General features: G+C 29.0%; 5 protein-coding genes across 6 annotated transcripts; 2 read left to right on the plus strand and 3 right to left on the minus strand.

Annotated features, from left to right (window-relative positions):
- Positions 1-1,093: 1,093 nt before the first annotated feature.
- On the minus strand, positions 1,094-3,590 carry LOC122519283. The gene is made up of 7 exons (XM_043638641.1): positions 3,494-3,590; positions 3,066-3,393; positions 3,012-3,015; positions 1,885-2,966; positions 1,641-1,824; positions 1,443-1,551; positions 1,094-1,354 (listed from the first exon to the last, which is right to left on the minus strand). Exons 1-7 carry the CDS (start codon positions 3,588-3,590, stop codon positions 1,278-1,280), a joined length of 1,881 nt encoding a protein of 626 aa, XP_043494576.1. The 3' UTR covers positions 1,094-1,277.
- Positions 3,591-3,935: 345 nt separating this feature from the next.
- Positions 3,936-6,049, plus strand: LOC122519555 (transmembrane protein 115). The gene is made up of 4 exons (XM_043639084.1): positions 3,936-4,818; positions 4,914-5,169; positions 5,253-5,429; positions 5,567-6,049. Exons 1-4 carry the CDS (start codon positions 4,368-4,370, stop codon positions 5,769-5,771), a joined length of 1,089 nt encoding a protein of 362 aa, XP_043495019.1. The 5' UTR covers positions 3,936-4,367; the 3' UTR covers positions 5,772-6,049.
- A 2,408-nt stretch (positions 6,050-8,457) lies between these two features.
- LOC122519557 (E3 ubiquitin-protein ligase Hakai-like) lies at positions 8,458-10,672 on the minus strand. Its single transcript, XM_043639087.1, has 5 exons — positions 10,566-10,672; positions 10,223-10,326; positions 9,825-10,136; positions 9,507-9,695; positions 8,458-9,441 (listed from the first exon to the last, which is right to left on the minus strand). Exons 2-5 carry the CDS (start codon positions 10,322-10,324, stop codon positions 8,764-8,766), a joined length of 1,281 nt encoding a protein of 426 aa, XP_043495022.1. The 5' UTR covers positions 10,325-10,326; positions 10,566-10,672; the 3' UTR covers positions 8,458-8,763.
- Positions 10,660-14,267, plus strand: LOC122519556 (choline transporter-like 1). 2 transcript variants are annotated; one of them, XM_043639086.1, is made up of 13 exons: positions 10,660-10,737; positions 11,070-11,191; positions 11,469-11,614; positions 11,700-12,094; positions 12,168-12,257; positions 12,331-12,470; positions 12,556-12,742; positions 12,832-12,963; positions 13,042-13,186; positions 13,245-13,385; positions 13,456-13,615; positions 13,697-13,918; positions 14,021-14,267. In XM_043639086.1, the coding sequence occupies exons 2-13, from the start codon at positions 11,078-11,080 to the stop codon at positions 14,171-14,173; spliced, it is 2,025 nt and encodes a 674-aa protein (XP_043495021.1). In that variant the 5' UTR covers positions 10,660-10,737; positions 11,070-11,077; the 3' UTR covers positions 14,174-14,267. The 2 variants fall into 2 exon arrangements, with proteins under 2 accessions (XP_043495021.1, XP_043495020.1); XM_043639085.1 differs by lacking the exon at positions 10,660-10,737 and adding an exon at positions 10,911-10,980.
- Positions 14,268-15,452: 1,185 nt separating this feature from the next.
- Positions 15,453-17,251, minus strand: LOC122519558 (ribosome biogenesis protein BRX1 homolog; the record flags this gene model as incomplete). The annotated part of the gene is made up of 4 exons (XM_043639088.1): positions 17,027-17,251; positions 16,630-16,906; positions 15,805-16,160; positions 15,453-15,725 (listed from the first exon to the last, which is right to left on the minus strand). Coding segments are annotated over exons 1-4 (1,002 nt in total), but the record flags the coding sequence as incomplete, so codon positions are not given.
- Positions 17,252-20,219: the final 2,968 nt, after the last annotated feature.

A 20,219-nucleotide genomic window follows, 5' to 3' on the forward strand; every position in this document is an offset into this window, starting at 1 on the left:
TCAATAGGATTGTGTATATCAATTTGGTAGTTCGAAAAACGGAACCCTAAATTCCGGGCTATTGTACGCAGGTAAGCTCGTTTTTACATCTCGTAACGTTAATGGGAAAAGCAAAAGAGATTATTCGTAGCTGGTCTGGTAATGTAAGCCGTCGAGCACGTTGCTATACGGTACTATGGTAGGGCTTACGTAGAGAAAGCAGAAGAGAAAGGAAAGCAAGAGAGAAAGGGAAAGAGAAAGAGAGATCTGGGAGAGAAAACAGATTTATATTTGAAATTAGATTAAGCTTCTGCGCTTGAAAGCTATATAAACGCCCCCCAACCTCCGCTCGCGTCGCTTACGTTCCTCGCTCCACAATCTAACGGGAGGAGAGGGACTCAATAAACCAACCACTCACTCTTTCTTCCTATGTCTTTCTCTCTCTCTCTCTCTATTTCGCAAGCCCGGCTTTTCTCTTCTGCCGCCCTCTCTCTTCCTCTCTCCTTTTCCTTCTTTATCTTCCTACCTTTTCTCTTTCCTCATTTTCGTCTCACTTTCTCTCACATCAACGAACTTCGCTTTTCCTCCTTTTCCCATCTCACAACCGATCGTTCTTTCTCCCTTCGTCTCACTTTCAAATCGTATCACCAGCCTTTCCCACGTAATTTTCTCCTCCTTCTCTCTCTCCTACTCTTATTCCTACTTCTACTCCTACTCCTACTCTTACTCCTACTTCTCCTTCTTTATTTCTTCCTTCATTCTTCTTCCATTCCTTTCATAGCAATTACCGGCTCTTTCTAGCCGATCTTTCTTTCTCGTTTTATCGTCATTTTCGTTATCTCGTTCTCAGATCCATTCGTGTCGTCTCTCTTTCCAACCTTCGACCTCTTATCACCCCTTTCTTAGAATGCTTTCGCACCTTTCTTTTACCTCTAATACACTTTCTCGCACATAACCTTTTATCAAAGAAATCATCGAAGAGAAAAGAAAAACATAAGGATGATATAATACCTAATAAATTAAAATATTAAACTAAAATTTTGACAAAACTGTTGGATGTTAAACTGTATGAGAAATCAAAATGTAATTTTATAAATGTAAAACTTCTTACATAAAAAAGGGAAAAAATCGTACAAACTACCATGTAAGATGCAAAAAGGATCGTACGATACGATAAAACAATATCTGCCACAACATTCGTTACGAAAATAGTAGTATCCATACAAATATTTGTGCATATTTGTAAATCGAAGTAGAATAACATTGAGTTTTTGCATATCCTCTCCGATATTATTGCTTCACATTGGGGTCTGCAGCGCACCAGCTCCCATACCGTAACCGTATCCTTGCGGTCCGAAATTTCTGATGTAGCATTCTAACACACAGACAGGAAAGAAAAAAGAAAAATATATATTACATATTAGAAATCACAACGTAATAGAGATTTCATCGTTTATACTAACGTTTACAATAAATTTCGCCACAATTCTCTTGATACGTTAAAGGTTCGAGAGGTTTACGACAGCAGAAGCAACTGAAGCAAATGTTGTGATAGGGTACACCGGATGCGATCTTGCAAAGGTTCAATAAACATATATTTATTAAGAAATTCAAGATCACTTTTGTCGATCATTTTAAAATCAAGTTCAAATATACATCACCTGCATTTCAGCTTGGTACACTTTCCGTCCGCAACGTTGACAATTCAGACCACCACCTAGACATTCACATCCTGAAGGTAGTTTAGCCTTGCAACAAGAATCAGCTCTATCGATATCGCAGCACGTAACGTTGTCGCAACAGCAACCACCGCTGAGAATGGTACGGCATGGTGAACTTCTTGACCTACACAGATGTTTGAAAATCATTTTTAAAGATAAGAGGTCGGTACATAAGTTCTCTTACCGGCAGTAGCTCGAGCCACCACCACCACTGCAACATCCTCCTCCGCTGGATGGTCGGCAACATGGTGAAGTCGGATTACAAGGACGCGGTGATGTGCAAGTTGTTTCAATGCAAGGAGGAAACGATCGACAAGGAGAAGTCGAACATGGTCGAGCCGGCATACAAGTTTGACCAGGCTTACCACATCCTCCAGAACAACCACTACCACAACATCCCCCACCACCACAACCTGGTAACTCTCCTTTACAAGGTGAACAACAACTTCTTCTAGGTTTCCTACAAACTGGTCTACATCCCGGCGGTGGACAACCTCTTCTATCGATACATGGTGGAGAACAACTAGCACTCTTGCAAGATGCACTTTTATGATTGTCCAAACAAGGATCGTATTCCCGCGAAGGACATGACTGAAATTCTAAACATCGTTTACGGTAACCGTAACCTTTATTTTCCACATTCTGACAAGAAAAACATCCGCATTCCTCGCTAATCGCTTTACTAGCGCAACAACCTTCTACTTTTTTGGATTTACAACAATTGTTTCCTCCGTGACCTCCTCTCATACGATCGTCTTCATCCTCTTCATTTTTATCTTCAATATTGTTCAAAGAATCATGAAGATTTCTATGAATACAATTTGGCATATCCTTGTCAATATTGTTATCGTTATGTTTGCGAACGAGCGTATTATCATTACAGGATATTTGCGTGCAGTTAACAGTATTGGAATAATTTAAATTTTCGTCGTTTAAATCCTGATCGAGTTTTCTTAAATCCTCGAAGGAACGTATAGTTAGAATATCTACATTTGAACTGTCGTCAAAATTACGATCTTCCAAGAATACTCTGCAATCATTCTGCATATCACGACGACAATCTACAATATTTTTCTCTTCGCAAAAAGACACACGACGAACTGATAATCTTGGACAAGGACGTGGCGTAGATGAATTGTTGATTGGATTTTTACGATTTCCTTCCGTACTGGAAATACCTGCACTTACGATCTTCACTTTTGCATTATATTTTCTTTTTTTTTTTTTAAGTAAATTATTTTTAATAAAATCTTGATACGCTATCGACTAGATCAGAGCTTCTTAAACTTTTTTAACGAGAACTTTATGTACGATCCTAAGAAGCCCTGAAATAGACTAATGTAAAATTATTACAATAATTTATACCTCGATTGGGACTTTTCCTCTTCTTCGCCACCCCCACGAAGTCTACTCTTTTTCAAATGGTAATCTTTGTTGTTTATCGACGATGTTTCACCGATTGAAGAATTTTCGGTGGCACTGCAGCAACAGCAATAACAACAGGTGGAATCGTTTAGGGAGATCGATGTATTTGGGATTGTTGCACATGGAAATATTTTGATTTCTTTCGATGAAATGTTTCCTTTAGAGGAACGTAAAATAGTTGGAAAAATTCGGGAATAACAATTTCGACAAAATAATTCGCCACGATGAGTTGATACTGAACAACTGTCCAACAATTTTCGACAGTTAACTGTAAAAATAATTAAAAATTAAATTAGATAATAAAAAACAATGAAAAAAATTGTTTAAAAATATATTTATTCATTAATCATATTAATCGATATACGCACAACAAGAGAAACAGAACGTATGCCAAACTTTTCCAAGAGCCAACCTTTCTTCCGCGAAATAAACTTCGCGATGACAACGTGCGCAAACTCCGGGCATTTATTTTCCTTGTTAATCGCGTGAGTGCATTTATACCGTTATCACATTTCAAATTTTCAATAATTTTTTATATAAAAAAGGCAAAAAAAAAGGAGAAAAAAATACTTGATAATATAAGTCGAAATTCTTAAAACATATTTTCACTTATTTTTTGAAAAATAACCAATCGCGTAAAGTTGGGTGAAAGAGGATTTCGATTATCGAATTATCGATTTATTTATATAAATCTAATACATTATTGAAATTTTCCTCCATCTTGTATTATTTTATTTTACCCACCTAAAAGTATTCCTTTTTCATTCTTTTCTAATATGATAAATTGGCAAATAATAAAATATGTTTGCCAATTGTATATAATAATAAATCATCCGAAAAGAACAATATTGATATCATTAAGTAAGATGAAAGGAATCTATCACGGAAAATACTACGTGGTGCATAGAAGTATGTATGATAAAATAGTATATAACTGACTATGTGATTCGTTAAAGTATTGATATCATTGTAAGAAAACAGATATGTTCTAGAAATAACTGAAATGAAAAATTAATGAAAAAGTCGCATTAAAATACAAGTTAAATGAACTTTAAGAAAAGAGGATTGTACCTCTTAGTAGAATAACCTATATACTTAAATACTTTCTAAACGTTCAACGAATGAGATTGCGCGCTTTCTGCGCGTGAACGGAGTTACGTATGTGCGCATTCGCGGCAAACGTCAAGTCATAGCGCGAGTGGCTCTGTGATTCAAAGAGGTTAAGGGTCTACTTGGAAAGAAATGGCAGCGATAAAAGGCCTCGCAAGGAACATCCCTTATTTAAAACAACAATTCGCGGCCCTTTTAGGAAATACCAGTACCAGCGTAAAGTTTATATGCATCGTAGTACTGTTCTCTTATTGTCTTTCTTTCTCGCAAGAAGCGGTGCGCGCTCTCAGCGTAACACCAGGTTATTTAATACCACCAGCATTTTGGATCTGGACGGCCTTCACTTTTTGTTTCCTTGAAATACATTTTTGGGAAGTATGTGCGGATGTAGTGACTGTTGGCCTTTGTGGCAAATTAATAGAACCACTATGGGGTGCCATGGAGATGATGACCTTTTTTGCAGTTGTTAACTTTGGAGTAGCTGTACTCTCAGCATTATTTTATTTATTTCTTTATATGTGCACCAATGATACTGATCTGTTATTTGATATACATATTCATGGTCTGGCAGGATATATTGCAGGTATTGTGCAATTAGTATTGGTGGATATAAAGATATGAAAAAGTTAAGATATAAAAGAACGATTATAAATCAATTATTTATATGTATTTTTTCAGGTGTCGCCGTTGCAGTTAAACAAATTATGCCAGATCATATTTTAATAAAAACACCGATTGGAAAAATTACTAATAGGAACGTACCTTTAATGGTTTGGATAGTTGGGCTTTTGCTTTGGTTAATAGGATTATTGGAAGGCACCCATCCAACTATGTTTTTAAGTGGGTTACTAGTTTCTTGGACTTATCTTAGATTTTATCAGAGACATAATAATGGAACTAGAGGTGATATGGCTGATAATTTTACATTTGCGAGGTGATTATTTTAAAACTTAATTTGTCATTAAATTTCCTTTTGTTATTGTGCATTTGAATATTATGATAATAATGTATTTACAGTTTTTTCCCAAATGTATTACAACCTCCAATAGCAATAGTAAGTAATACTATACATGGATTTTTCGTACGCATTGGACTCTGTCGAAAAGTAGTTAGAAGATTTGACATGTCAAATGCACCTCCAGGCTTAGTAATTAATCTTCCTGGAATTGATCCACATGATAGCGAAAGACGCAGGTTTGTATACTGCTTAATATAAAAACTAAAAAAGATAAAATGCTGAAAAATATGCTAACAAGAATTTACTTTTCTATTCCAAATAATTGTATTTACTTGCCGGGTAACAAATTAAAATTATAGTTATTATTTTTCAGGCAAATAGCACTTAAAGCACTGAACGAAAGATTAAGCAAAGATCATACAAAACAATGGCAACAAGATCGAACTAAAAAACATTCTCCTATACCACCTGCAATCTCTATACCAATTCCAGAATCTTCTACAACTAAACCACTTGCATCTCCTCTTATTCCACAAGTTAACGTCAATATACACAATCATCCTTCTACTAATACGTGATTATTTGATGCAGACTGATTTCAATAGGTTTATGTGTAAATACATTAAGAAGCTTCTAAAGAAAATGTTCCTAAAATGGATTTTATAATATGGCAATATACAATTAGTAACGAAATTCTATATATGTATTTTTCGTTAAAAATATATTTATATATTTATGTATATAATGCAACTGTTTCTACATTTGGTCATACTATGAAACAGAGTCATTTAAAAAAATGAAAAGTTTTACATACATAATACATACACACATACGCACACAACATACATTATATAACATGACATAAACATTTTATATTTACATTATAAAATATTATTAAATACAACATTTGTAATATAATTTCATAGAAGAAGCCTATAAATATTTTCAAATATTTTTAAAGAATCATTAATTCATTTCATGTGTGTTATTTTAAAAGAGCAGGATTTACTTCTACTTATCGTAAAAATAATCAAAACAAAATGTAACTGTATTATAAAACATATTAATATTACTTTGAGTTTAATAATACAAAGATAAATAACTAGATAACTATAATTACAAAAAAATATGTAAAATAAATTAGTATTTTAATTATTTTCATTATTGTTATGCTTAAATTATATTGTAGATAATACATTAAACATATTTTACTCTTTACACACTCAAGCAATATATATATAGTAAATTATATATTTGATAGAAATCAATAAAATTTGAAGTATACATAATGTTATTAAATATAATGCCATATTATATTAAAAGATAACGATCTTTAGAAGATTCTTAAAAAAAATAGGAAGTATTAAAATTTATCTTTGTGCAATTTGTGATGCTGTTTTCCAACAAAAGCCATGTTCTTTGTTGCTAAAGATTATGGAATCTATTTATCTAATCAACGACTGTTGATAAATGATACAATAATTTAAATGTTTTTATACGAGGAAGTAACCTCGTAGCTTTATAATGCTGTTCCGTCTAAAGTTTAATAGAAAACCACTGGAAGGTTGATAACCGATGAAAATGAATAATGGCTTCCAGTATAACAGTTGGACATTTCCATTAGAAACACATTCAGACATAAAGAAAGATATAAATTATAATGTTTTTTTAATGGTCAACTTTTTACTACTACTATTGTAAAAATATTTTCAAAGAAGTAGACTGGTAATGCAGAAATCATATACACATTGAAATCAGTAGCATAGTCGAAATAAATAATATCTTATATAATTTACAGCTCATTCACATGATATACAGAGTGTCTCAACGTCATAATTATTTTTTACATATTAACATGTATTAAAAAATGAATAATGTGACGCAGTCATTATTAAAACGAATCCAATAATCTTGAGTAAAAATAATCAAAAATTAGTTAATGCAAAAAAATGATTATTATCTTGAAATGTCATTTAACGGCCTTTGAAGAATATTTTTTTTCATCATCATCAGATACACGCTCTTAGGACTATATAAATTTCTTTTACTTATTTTGTTTTACTTTCAATATTAATAAAAATAATCTAGATATATTAAACTTAATTGAGACGCTTTGTATAACATACTTGTGATTCAATTAATATGCATAAGTATATTATGATAGTTTCTTTATGTGTTGTCTTTTCATGTTGTATTCTTTTCTCCAACAATTATTTTTGATGACAAAACATTTGACTAATTTCATATTTCAATAATATCCTTGAAAAATGAATATTTGAGATATCAAGTAAATTTGATTATCTATTAGAATTATATTTAATTCACAACTATCACGTGTTGTTAATGCACACACATCTATTACACACATTCCAAGTCTTTGTATGTTAGAAAAAAATGAGATGAGACTTCTACATTGCTTAACATCATCAAATGGAGCTAATAATACTGCAATAGTTATTGCAGGTAAAATAATTACTCCAAAAGTACATAAAACAGATTGTAAAAACAGAACATTCGTGCTGTAATTAAAAAAAAAAAACAAAACTATCTTGATGGACTGATGTACATAAACTGAATGAGTTGTAAATACAATAAGTAAGATATGTAATAATGAGAAGGGAACAAGATATTAAAAAGAAGCAGTAGTTATACATACGATTGTGTGATAGAATATGGTTCAAAACTATTTTTATGTATGATGTGAAAACATTCTGTCAATGTATGAGTGTTATAATTTTAGCCTTTCACCTTACTTTCACAACACATTTTTTTAAGTACTTCTATTTTACAAGATCCTTAGTAAATTAATATTTATTATTGAGATGATGTATAGCTGCTGCTGAAATATGAAAGGCTAAAATTATATATATGAATGGACATTTGTTAAATTCGTTGGGTATATTTTAAGAAAGTAATGTAATAATCATTATTACACATTATATATACATGTTATATATAGTTAGTTTTGTACATAAGTTATAACAGTTAAAGAGTCCTACCAATATTAAAGTCTAAGAACAAAATAATCAGTTTTTTGAATGCTACTTATATATGTGCATATATTTATAGATTTATGTCCAGAAAAATTTTCTTTTTAAGTAACGAAAAATTTTTTTTTCTTTATAAAATTATTGTTATATCACATTGTACGTTGTAAGATTTGCATCATCGATACTTAAATAGTAAACAAAAACTGATTCTTATGGTGTAATAAAATATTTCATCATCAAAAATATATATAGCAGTAGGTATTAAAACAAATTATTTTTATAATTACAACATTTTTTATTACTATAATAATATTACTATAATTTTAGCGACTGTGTATAGAATGGTTATGTTTTATATATATATACATACACATATATATATATACACATATATATATACATATATATATATATGTACTTTTAAAAAGTATAAAATATTTTAGTATTATTTTTTCCTAAAAGCCAGTAAAATTCGCACTGGCAATAAGTTTATGCAATTCACTGTGTAATATCCATGTTAGTTTTATCACAACACCTTGATGCAGTTTTCACAATGATCACTAAATAATATAATTAGTTTCTATCTGTAAAATTGTTGTTGATGTTGTGACCATTGAGGCTGTGGGGGAGGTGGCTGTTGTGGTGGTGGTGGGCCATATTGTGGATCTTGTATATATCCAGTGGGAGATGGCCTTATCGAAGTTGGGGTAGAAGATACATATTGTTGCTGAGATGGAGGTTGTGGCACATAAGATACTTGTGTCGGGTGTTGAGCTTGTGGATAATATTGTTGTGTTTGTGAAACAGGTGGTGGAACATTGTACGTTCCATAATTCACTTGTGGAGGTGGAGGAGGATAATAATGATGACCTTGCTGAGAATGTATTTCATGTGTTGCCATTGTAGTGTCTTGGATGGGTACGGTTATGAGATTAGTTCGCATGGGTCCATTACTAGGAGGTGGGGCAGAATTTTGTGGATAATTTTGCATAGATATGATTGTTTGTGGTCTATGTTGTTGTCTATGTTCCACAGATTGTTGATTAACCATTGAATTCACTCTTGGATCATTTCCCATAATGGGTTGCACCATATGAGATTGCACTGGCTTTATTCGTGAATTCTGCATTGAAACAGAAGACACTTTAGACAACTGTGATTCAATATCTGATTTAGAATGCACGTATTGGGAAGATTCAACTGGCATTCCTTGAACCGGTTGTGGAGGAGCAGATATATGCCGATGATTAATATGTGCCTAACAGAAACGATCAGAATTACTCTCCTTGACCATCAATGTATTTACATAAAATTACAAAGTACCTGCAAATCTCGTTGACTGAGATACGTTCTTCTACAACCAGCATTTCCATACCTTGTTCCCCCATGGGTACACATAAATACAGTACCCAAACCTGTTTGTTCTACTCTGGAAACTTTTTCCATGCAACGTGGACAAACTTTATCTTCTCGTTTGGCACAAGATAAACAAAAGACATGTTTACAAGGTATCTACAATAATATAATAATTGCATATTTTCTACTTTCTATTATATATGTATGTATATATATAATAGTGTAATAGTATAAATATATATATACATGTTGTTCGTAAATAACTATATCATTATCATATCTCACCATACGTCCATAAATAAGAATAGGCTTTAAACATTTGTCGCAACAATGTATCATAGGATTAAGAACTTTTTCACCGATGAGATTAACACGATGGTCCCATCTTAACCGTAACATAGGTTCAGGGGGTCCTCTATTAATAGTAGTAAAAGTGGGTGCCTCCAGTTGTGATATATCTGCTTCCAAATCAAACTGTTGCTCCAAAGGAGCTTGCTGCAATGGTGGGGGTTCATGTTCCTCCGGTTCTCCAGTAGTAACTTCTGCTGGGGTTTCTTCTGTTTGTGGGGGTTGGTCTTCTTCATCGCTTTCAATAACCTAAAAATATACGTAAATTTTTTGGTTTACAAGATAAAATAATGTACAAATTATTTCTTAAGACTTAAAATTTGTTATATATTTACTTTAACTTGTTTTTTCGATCTTCCTCGAGTCCTGCCACGAGCACGACCACGGGCTCTACCACGAGCTCTGCCTCTCATTCTTTTACCGCCATCTTCCTCCATCACTGAAATTAATATTAAGTGTTAAAAAACTAGTAAAACGGCGAATACATATAATATTCCTAGAACTAGATAATTATCGTCTTATTTATTATCGGCTCTATAATAATATGTACGACAAAGGTTATGTGACGAAGTTTAAAGTACACTATTGTATATAGATTAAAATGAATAAATAAGACGATAGTGTACTAATATTTGTAATTACATAGATCAAATAAATAAATTTATAAATAGTACTTACAATTAAAACGTTTTATTTTGAAGAAAATATTTTTATTACAATATGTTACTTATTTCCGTTACATCCCGTCATCTCATATAATACATTACTCTGTTCTTCAACGAGTTGATCCATGTGACGTACTCTTATCGTTTCCATAGAAACGATATTATACTTGTGTGTGTGATTACAGGTATGTACGTATTCCACTTAGTACCTTATGCATTATTAATATTGTTTCATATTGTACTTGTCAATTTAATTTAATCATTTTAAAATATTGTTTATCTTTAAGTGTATTATTATTAATTATTTTATTACTTAGAAATAAAAATATAAATATAATTGATAAATGTAACGATGATAACAAATGTTACTTCATGGACAATCAATGCCATATTTATTTTATTTTCCCGCTCATGAATAATTTCATAGTGTGTGTGTAACGTCTATATAAACTTCACATTAAGCGCTTCAATTGTTACACACAGTGATTTAGAATTTAGAATTTTATTATAATTACAGAATAAGAAATGTCTTGTTGTGGTGAAAACGATGAAGAGGAACAAATACCACAGCCAACTCGAGTCAGAGGATGCACAGATATTTTCTGGATGTGCCTTTTTATAGCATTTTGGTTTCTTATGGTATAGTAAAAATGTTTGTTTTTTCATACTATATTTTTCAATTTTATAATATAAATGTTATAAGGCTGACAATTTGTCAGTTTTAGAATAAAATTATTTTGTATAACTGAAATAAAGTTTAGTTTATATTAACATTAATAACAAGAAGTCGTATAAATGTATTTATTTTTGCAATTTTATTAATTTTATCTTCTATTATTTGTTTAGATAAATGCTTCATATAATATGGTACTATGTTTGTAATGGTTAATGATTTTTTAATTATCATAATTTATAGATTTTAATAGCAGCTTTCGCATTGGTATATGGTAATCCATTACACCTCATTAATGGATACGATAGCTTTGGAAATACGTGTGGTATGAAAAATAATCAAAAATTTGGAAGCATGGAGCTTTTTGGACAAGATACTAGTGAAAAACCGTTAGTTCATATTTAGATTAGATTTTATTTTTCATTTTTTTTATTAATATTATTAGTTAATTGATTTTCATTGTAATCTTTCCAGTTATTTGTTTTTTCTTGATGTGAAAAATGTATCACAGTCTTTAAAAATTTGTGTGAAAAAATGTCCAGATAGAACTATGAAAAATATGGACGATGTATGTCAATTTTATAAAGAAACAGGTTCTCAGTTATGCCACGATAAACCAGGAAGTAATTTTAGTGCTTGTAGTACCGGAGGTAATAAGCACAATAAGATGAGACCTTGTCTTGAACTACCTGTTTACAATAGTGTCCCGATACTTAATCGTTGCATTCCAAAGGCTGTTCAAGATGTAGGAGAAACAATTATTTCTAATTTATATGGGCTCATTAACTCATGGGATGTAATTGAACAAATATTAGGTGATTTGTATAAAACTTGGAGAGAAATCTTAGCATTATGCTTTTTGGCTTTCGGTAAGTAATTTTATCTTGATTCACAATTACACTATTTAATATGTTTTAAAATTAATACCGAAATATTTTTTAGTACTGTCTCTTTTTATGATTGCTATATTTCATTTACTGGCAAGTATTGTAACTTGGATAGTAATGATTCTTGTTAGTATTGCATCAGTAGGTAAGAAATATAATTGATGTTTTATTATAAATTAATAATTACAGTTTTAAATATATATATTAAAATGTTACAGCTGGAACAGGATTATTATGGTGGACATATATAGGAATAAAAAGGACGTTAGATAAAACTGATCCGAATCAACTTTTAGAAGAATCAGTTAGAAATGAAAGAGCTTTTTTAGTATTTTCTGTTATCGCAACAATAATAACTGTAAGTATGATTCATTTATTTTTTTAATCATATATATCTAATTAATACGAAGATATTAATTTAATAATATTCATATTTCTTGTAGATAATATTATTGTTACTCGTTTGTGTTTTACGTAAACGTATTAGCTTTATGACAGAATTATTTAGAGAAAGTGCAAAATGTTTAGGAGAACTACCCGGTTTATTTTTTCAACCATTATTAACCTTTACTGCTTTGATTTTATTCTTTGCTTTTTGGGTTGTAGTCATTCTATGTCTTGCTACAGCTAGTAAGTATATTTACAATATTTTGTAACATTAAGTGTTTCTTAACATTTAACTTACAACTTGTTTTAAATTAAACAAAAATGAATTTCAGATTATCCAGGTACAAAATCAGTTCAAATGTATAAAAATCATATATTTGATCCTCTAAATTTAAGTTCTATTGGAGAAAAAAGTATCTTATCACAAGAAGAAAGACTAAGCTTGTCTATACATAAATTTAAAAGTAATATATTTCTTATTTTTTATACAATTATAAGTGAACAAAATAAAATTCTTTTGTTAATCTATAAATGTGTTTCAGCATTTACACTTGTTGAATATGTTGATGCAACCTGGGTAAAATACATGTGGTGGGTTTATATCATAGGTTTGATCTGGACATCAGAATTTATAATTGCTTGTCAAGATATGGTAATAGCTGGTGCGGTTGCACATTGGTATTTCAGGTAATGTTTATTGCAATTAAACAAAAGTATATAATTTATATATAATAATATATTCCAGAGATAAGGATGCAAGCATGTCACCGGTATGTTCAGCTATTGGAAACTTGATTAGTTATCATTTAGGGTCGGTTGCTTGTGGATCATTTTTAATAACTCTTTTCAAATTACCTCGTCTTATTTTGACATATTTGCACAAGAAGTAAGTAAAAAAGTAACTAAATACATTGTGAAATTGTTTATATTAATTAAGTTTTAATTTCACTACGTAGGTTTGAGAAGAATAGAGAAACCTCTCCTTGTGCACAATGCGGTTTAAAGTGTTGCATTTGTTGTTTTTATTGCTTAGAAAAGTTTATCAGATATATGAACCATAATGCATATACGGTTGTTGCCATAGAAGGAACTAATTTTTGCAATGCTGCCAGAATTGTAAGTCCTAAGTGGTTATCATCATTATTTAAAATTTAAACTGTACATTGATTACCTTTGAAAAATCTGTATTTGTTACAGGCTTTCAAAACAATTGTTGATAATGCTTTACAAATAGCTGTAATTAACGGTATAGGAGATTTTATATTATTCTTGGGAAAATGTTTTGTCACGGCCGCTACAGGAAGTGTTGGATTACTCTTCATGAGACAGGATCCACGATTGCATTTTTATGCAGCACCAATTTTTGTCACTTGTGTTTTTGCATTTTTCATTGCTCATTGCATTATTTCATTGTACGAGGTATATATAAATGCATATATTCTTATATATTTAAGTATTACAACGTAATGTATTATTTTATCAGCTGTAATTTTAATTGATATTGTTTCTTTCTATTTGCAGACTGTTATGGATACTCTGTTTTTGTGTATATGCGAAGACAGAAATTTAGGTGGAGAAAATGGAAAATGGCGTCAATCTCCATTAGCACAAATTGGATCAGATGTTAATACTAATGGTCAACAATCTCATGAATTATCACCAATGAATGCCTAAACTTAAATTTGAATATTAGTATTAATTTATATTACTAACTCTTCCATAGCTTATTTAAATGTCATTTAGGTATAATTTTTCTATTATCATTTTATGTTATAATGTATTATTATTAATTTCAGTATTTTATGAAAATTACGTATCATTTATCGCGATAACTATATTTACTTTTATTACAAAGCATTGTATAATCTATATTATACAATATAGATTAGTAGTAGAAGTTTAAATATGTATATATATACATGTACCTAATATACACACACATGTTAGGTATATTGTTTTTAAATGATATAAACGTAAAAATGAAATTTTTAATGATATATATATATATATATATATATGAATCAGAACTAATCAAGAGAAATATTGTTGACGTGCATTATGAGATTTTTTAATACGAGATATTTTATCTATGCAACGACATATTTATAAACGATATTAAACTAATTACAGATTTTATAAGATAGATAAATACAAATTTAAATTTGCTGAGTTTTACTAATACAAACGGAGGCTTTAGATTTGTAAAATTAATGCGAATTCATAACGATTACGTATTTATATTTACTGAAAAGTTAATCTATATTTTTTAAAGAAATATATTATATATTTATAGTGTTAATATGGCTACTAAAATATGATTTACATAAGTGCCATTAAATTTGTGCAAAAAGAGTTATAATTGTTTCAATAACATTTCAATCGAATTGTATAATATCTATTTAATATGAGCGTATGTACAAACTTATGTCTTTAGTATAATATGAATTATGAAATTCATATTAGCATAATAGTATCTTCTTTATATTATATTAATTAGTGTTTGAACTATTATTTCTTTATAATTATTAAATGTCTATAACGCACATTTAATTGCAATGTTAGTAACATGAATATGAGTAAGCTACATATAATTCATGTCTTTTTTAAATATTATTTTAAACAAAGCCATTTGTGCATTTAATAATTTAATGATTAATACTGATAATGAGAAGTGTACTTCTATTATGTTACTTGCTATAAATTTATTAATATACAAAAATCATATTATGATACATATATATATATATATTATATATATAAATATGTATAAAGATATATATACATGAATCATATTATGATAATATAAGGTACAAATATAGAACAAGTGTAAACAAATTTTAAGAGCAATATATATGTAAATTTTATTATTATGTAACAAGAATTTATTCACACATAATATAAAATACTTAAATCAGTGTTTTATATTCTTTTTTACTTTCTTCTTTATCATTTTTTTCTTTTTTAATTGTTTATTCGGAAGTTTTTTATTTTCTTTTTTTATTCTATTTCTTCTTGGAATTTCCTTATTCTCTTCTCCTTTCTTTTCTTTATTTTCTTTATCCTTGTTTTCTAATTCTAAAGCTTTTTCAAGAGGATCGCCCTTAAATATTTCATCCAGAGGATTTAAATCATAACTTTCTTTTGGTTTATTAGCTTGTTCTATCATCTTTTGTTCCAATCTGTCCACATATTTATTACCAGCTCGTTTACTAATTAATTGTCGGAACTAAAATTATAAAAATGAATAGATTATATGATTTCGATGTAATTCTATTTAAAATTATTACTATTATTATTATTATTACCTTAGCAGGTGAAACATAACGAGGATTATCCCATAATGTATCCCCACCAAAACTACTAGAAAATATTTTAACTGGATTTAAAACAAATCTAGGTCCAATTTCAGCTAATCCTCCATCTTCTGTGAGAATTTGAAAGTTTCTAAACCATATTCGGTTATCTAACACCGTAAAAGTATAAACATGATCGAAGAATGGTTGACTTTTTGGATGATGATTTGGAACGCCAAATATTTGAGTGAACAACTCTTTTAAGAGATTGTAATGCGGTTTGGTATTAAAATTTTCATCAAATGAAAGTAAAGGACGAGATCCTTTTAAACAATTTCCAGTCATTTTTAGTTCGCCCATGGTATAAACTATAATGAAAACAATATATAAGATAACTTTAAGTGGATCATATCATATGCGCTGAATATAAAATATAATATTATTATAATACTAAAATTAACATAATATAATATTTTACTACGCCTACATCATTCACGAGTACATTTCTCTATGTAGATACTTGTATTGCAAATAAGATTCTATTTTACGGATCAGTTACAATGTGAATACACATTTTATCATGAAATAGATAAAAAAGGGATATTACAATGTAAAGCATTTTAAGATATTCAGATTTGAAAAATTGTAAAATGAAGCAAAATATCAATGATATACAATTGTTACTAGTAGGACACTGTCGGCATTACAGCATTGAATATAATCACCGACAGTATACCACAAGCATCAAATGCTGGATGACTATAGTTATTAGTAGTATCAAAAGGGATAAACAATATAGATCAGATAAATTTAACAGTAAAGTAATATATTACGTACTATTTTCCACTAAAAATTTAACACATGGTCCTCCAGATATATTAGAAAACCAAACATAAAGGTCCCTTTTCTTTCGGCCTTCAAAAAGTATACATTTATTGCAATTTTTCATTCGACATATTTCATTGACCACTTGCAAATCTTTTGAACGTTCCATTTTACTCTCAGGTCTATGATGTGGCATAAGATTCTTTATATCTTCCATGAGGTGACGGTGTATATGACCAATACCTCTGGTAGAAAATACTAATACACGTTGCCTGTTTATCCATTTAACCTAATAAACATTTTTTAATGATTTATTTATTATTTACTTATAACATCTTTAAATAATTCTTCATTTCAATAGTTGCAAATAGTATATATGTAATTCCCAAAAGTGGTGTTATGAACTAACCTTTTTCAGCGGAGGTTCATCCGACATTCTTTTTACTGGTGGTAAATTCGTTTCTGTCGTTTCTTCATTTTGTAATTGTTTCCTCTTATTCGTCATGATTTAAAAACAATTTATAATAATACTATCAAAGAAAAGTTGAAATGTAATCGAAAACAACAACATTAAACAAACGTGGCTTCTACTGCACGTTAGCAATATGTACTTCCGACAGCACGAAGTGGTTTCATGCGCATGCACATGCGCATGCGCATTAGTTCAAACAAAATCAACTATAAACATTTTTCAAATTGAATCAATTGCATAGTTTACATCAAATATAATATATATAATCATAAGATAGAGTGTTTTGAACTTTCATCACTTTATTCATGCGAAATGGTTTGCTTCATGTTCATACAAGTAAAGTACAAATCAAGCATTAAATCCAATAATGAATATTCATAAATTGTATCCATCCAGTCTTACGAGAAACGCACCGCGCTTAAAATTACAAACCTTTATTTTATTATCACACGTGTATTAATAATACGTGTATATATTAGTAATACGTCGATTAATTTTTAATATTTCTTATTTCGTTATCGTTAATTATCACTTTATATAGCTGGGTATAAAATATATGATAAGAAAGGATATTCATATTAAACGGTAACATCCTTACAGACTAATAACAAATTATGGAATAATATCGTGAACTTTGCTTATTTTAAATACATTACGTTTTTTTTTCTTTTTCGCCAATCAATTTATAAACAATTCATGATCCAATAGTTGCTTGTAATCTATATATTTATGTATATGTATATATCACATAATCAACATAACATCTAGCATAAAATATACATATGATGGATGTATATATTTAAGTATGAATTATGTCGAAACTATTATGATCATGTTTAATGTTACCTAATTCACACTTTTAAGAATACATAAACGTATCATCTCGTGAATATATATATATGCATAAACAATTATACAAATTATATCAATCAAATAGAATATTTTTGTAGTTTTTTATATTGTATCAGATTATTAATGCTTATTAATATACTTAATTAAGTATAAAATATTTTATTAAGGAAATATGATTGAGTAGTATTCAAACTGAGCAACATATAAATAATACTTTCACATTAACATTTTTTTAATGTCATCTTTATATTTATTATTTATTTCTAACAATATTTATAAATTAAGAATTAGTTGTATAAGTACTTAGAAAAAAAACAAATCTTATTATAAAAGCTAAGTGTAATAATATATATAAATAATAGTAATATTTTAAAAAGGAAATGGAATAATTATTGATTAACTGTTTAATCATCTCAAATATCACATTATACTTAAGGATTATAAGCAATTATTATTTTGTTACTATAGACATTATGTTCTCTATTTCTATCTAAGGCAAACCAATTAAAACTTTAAGTATATATAAAGCACCTAATCCCTATTGTTATAGATATATTTTAAAACGTATTTATAAGTTAAAATATTATTTGGCCACACATGGACCAATCAAAAGCAATGAAAAAAATTTGTTTTTCTTCATTCAATATTCCATGTCGGAAAAATTGGCGATAGTAAGAAACTATTATGAATCGACTATTATGCATTAAGAGTATATTTTATTTATTACATATTTTCGTTGATCTTGGTAATTCATGCACTGCAAAATATGTCCAACCTTATTCATACCTATCACAAAAACAATGACGTATGAAGATATAAATGATGACTTAATATAAGGACTATATTTTTTGTTGCATCTAGTACATAGTTTAAATGATAATAGTATAATAAAAGAAATGTGACTAGCCGTTCATTTAAAAAGTTTCAAAAACTTAGTAAATAAAAAAAAATGTTATTACATGTATAAATGCTTTATTACAACAGTTAATCTTAATCACAATGTTTCGAGACTGTATTAAATTTGTAAATGCTATTAAAAATTATATTAGAGCAGATCTTTGAAAAAAAAACTGTGCGCAATGAAGGTATAAAAATTTATAATCTAATATATTCCGGAGCATAAATCTTCGCTTGACAATGATATATTTTCTTGTAAACAAATAATTTTTAGCTTTAATTAATATAAGAAAATAATTTACTATAGAATTGTGCATCTCATTTGTACAGTCAATTATTCTTCGCTAATATAAATTCGATCAGAATTTCAGCAGTACTTGGTGTTCAATTAAAAATCTATCTAGACTATCTATGGTAAATAATACAAATATTTTTGTTCCCTTTCTGAAAAAAGTGAGATGAAAATGCTAAATCTATTCATTCTTTATTAATAGTAAAGTCCAGGTATCTCATTTGTACAGTCAATTATTCTTCGCTAATATAAATTCGATCAGAATTTCAGCAGTACTTGGTTTCAATTAAAAATCTATCTAGACTATCTATGGTCAATAATACAAATATTTTTTTCCCTTCTGCAAAAAGTGAGATGAAAATGCTAAATCTATTCATTCTTTTTGCTAGAAGTCCAGGTAAGAACACTATTGCACTGAATGTCCTGCTTGAAGTTTCTGACCTAAACCTGCTCTATCCTCACACATTCACTTTCATAATACTGTGAATGGATTTCATCTTAATTCTATATGAAGTATTAGGATGTTCTGCGATAGCATTATACATGGACTTATTTTTTGGAAACGGAAAATGCCAGTTTAAATTTGAAAAAGGATTGAAATGTTAATTACTTACTACTTAAATTGTGTCATTGGAATGCTGAATTGATAACACTTTGGTTTTAATAAAAGAATATCAATTTTATGATTGTATTAAAATTAATAAAATTTATATTAAAATAATGTTATAAATATGATAAGAAGTTAATAAAATACGTTAATTTGTGGGCGATCAATTATTGAACAAATTAATATTTTACATATTTTAATTTTAATGGTTTCTATGAAAATAAAAACATTTAAAATAGCAAAATTCTACATATATGAAATTCTAATTAGAACAAAGGAAACCATTGTTTGTTAATATATTTTATAAAAATTGTATTGCTAGTCATCAAATTTAATTTTCTAACATTTTCATTACTTTAAAAACACTTTTCAAGTCAATATTCAACCTAAAAGAATACACATTAATATATAACTTTTGAAAAACAAAATTGAATTTTTTTCGTGAAGACAAAGGTACAAAGTTAAAGTATGAAATAAATACA

This window comes from Polistes fuscatus, unplaced genomic scaffold (assembly GCF_010416935.1).
Source record: "Polistes fuscatus isolate 324 unplaced genomic scaffold, CU_Pfus_HIC Scaffold3, whole genome shotgun sequence".
NCBI lineage: Eukaryota > Metazoa > Arthropoda > Insecta > Hymenoptera > Vespidae > Polistes > Polistes fuscatus.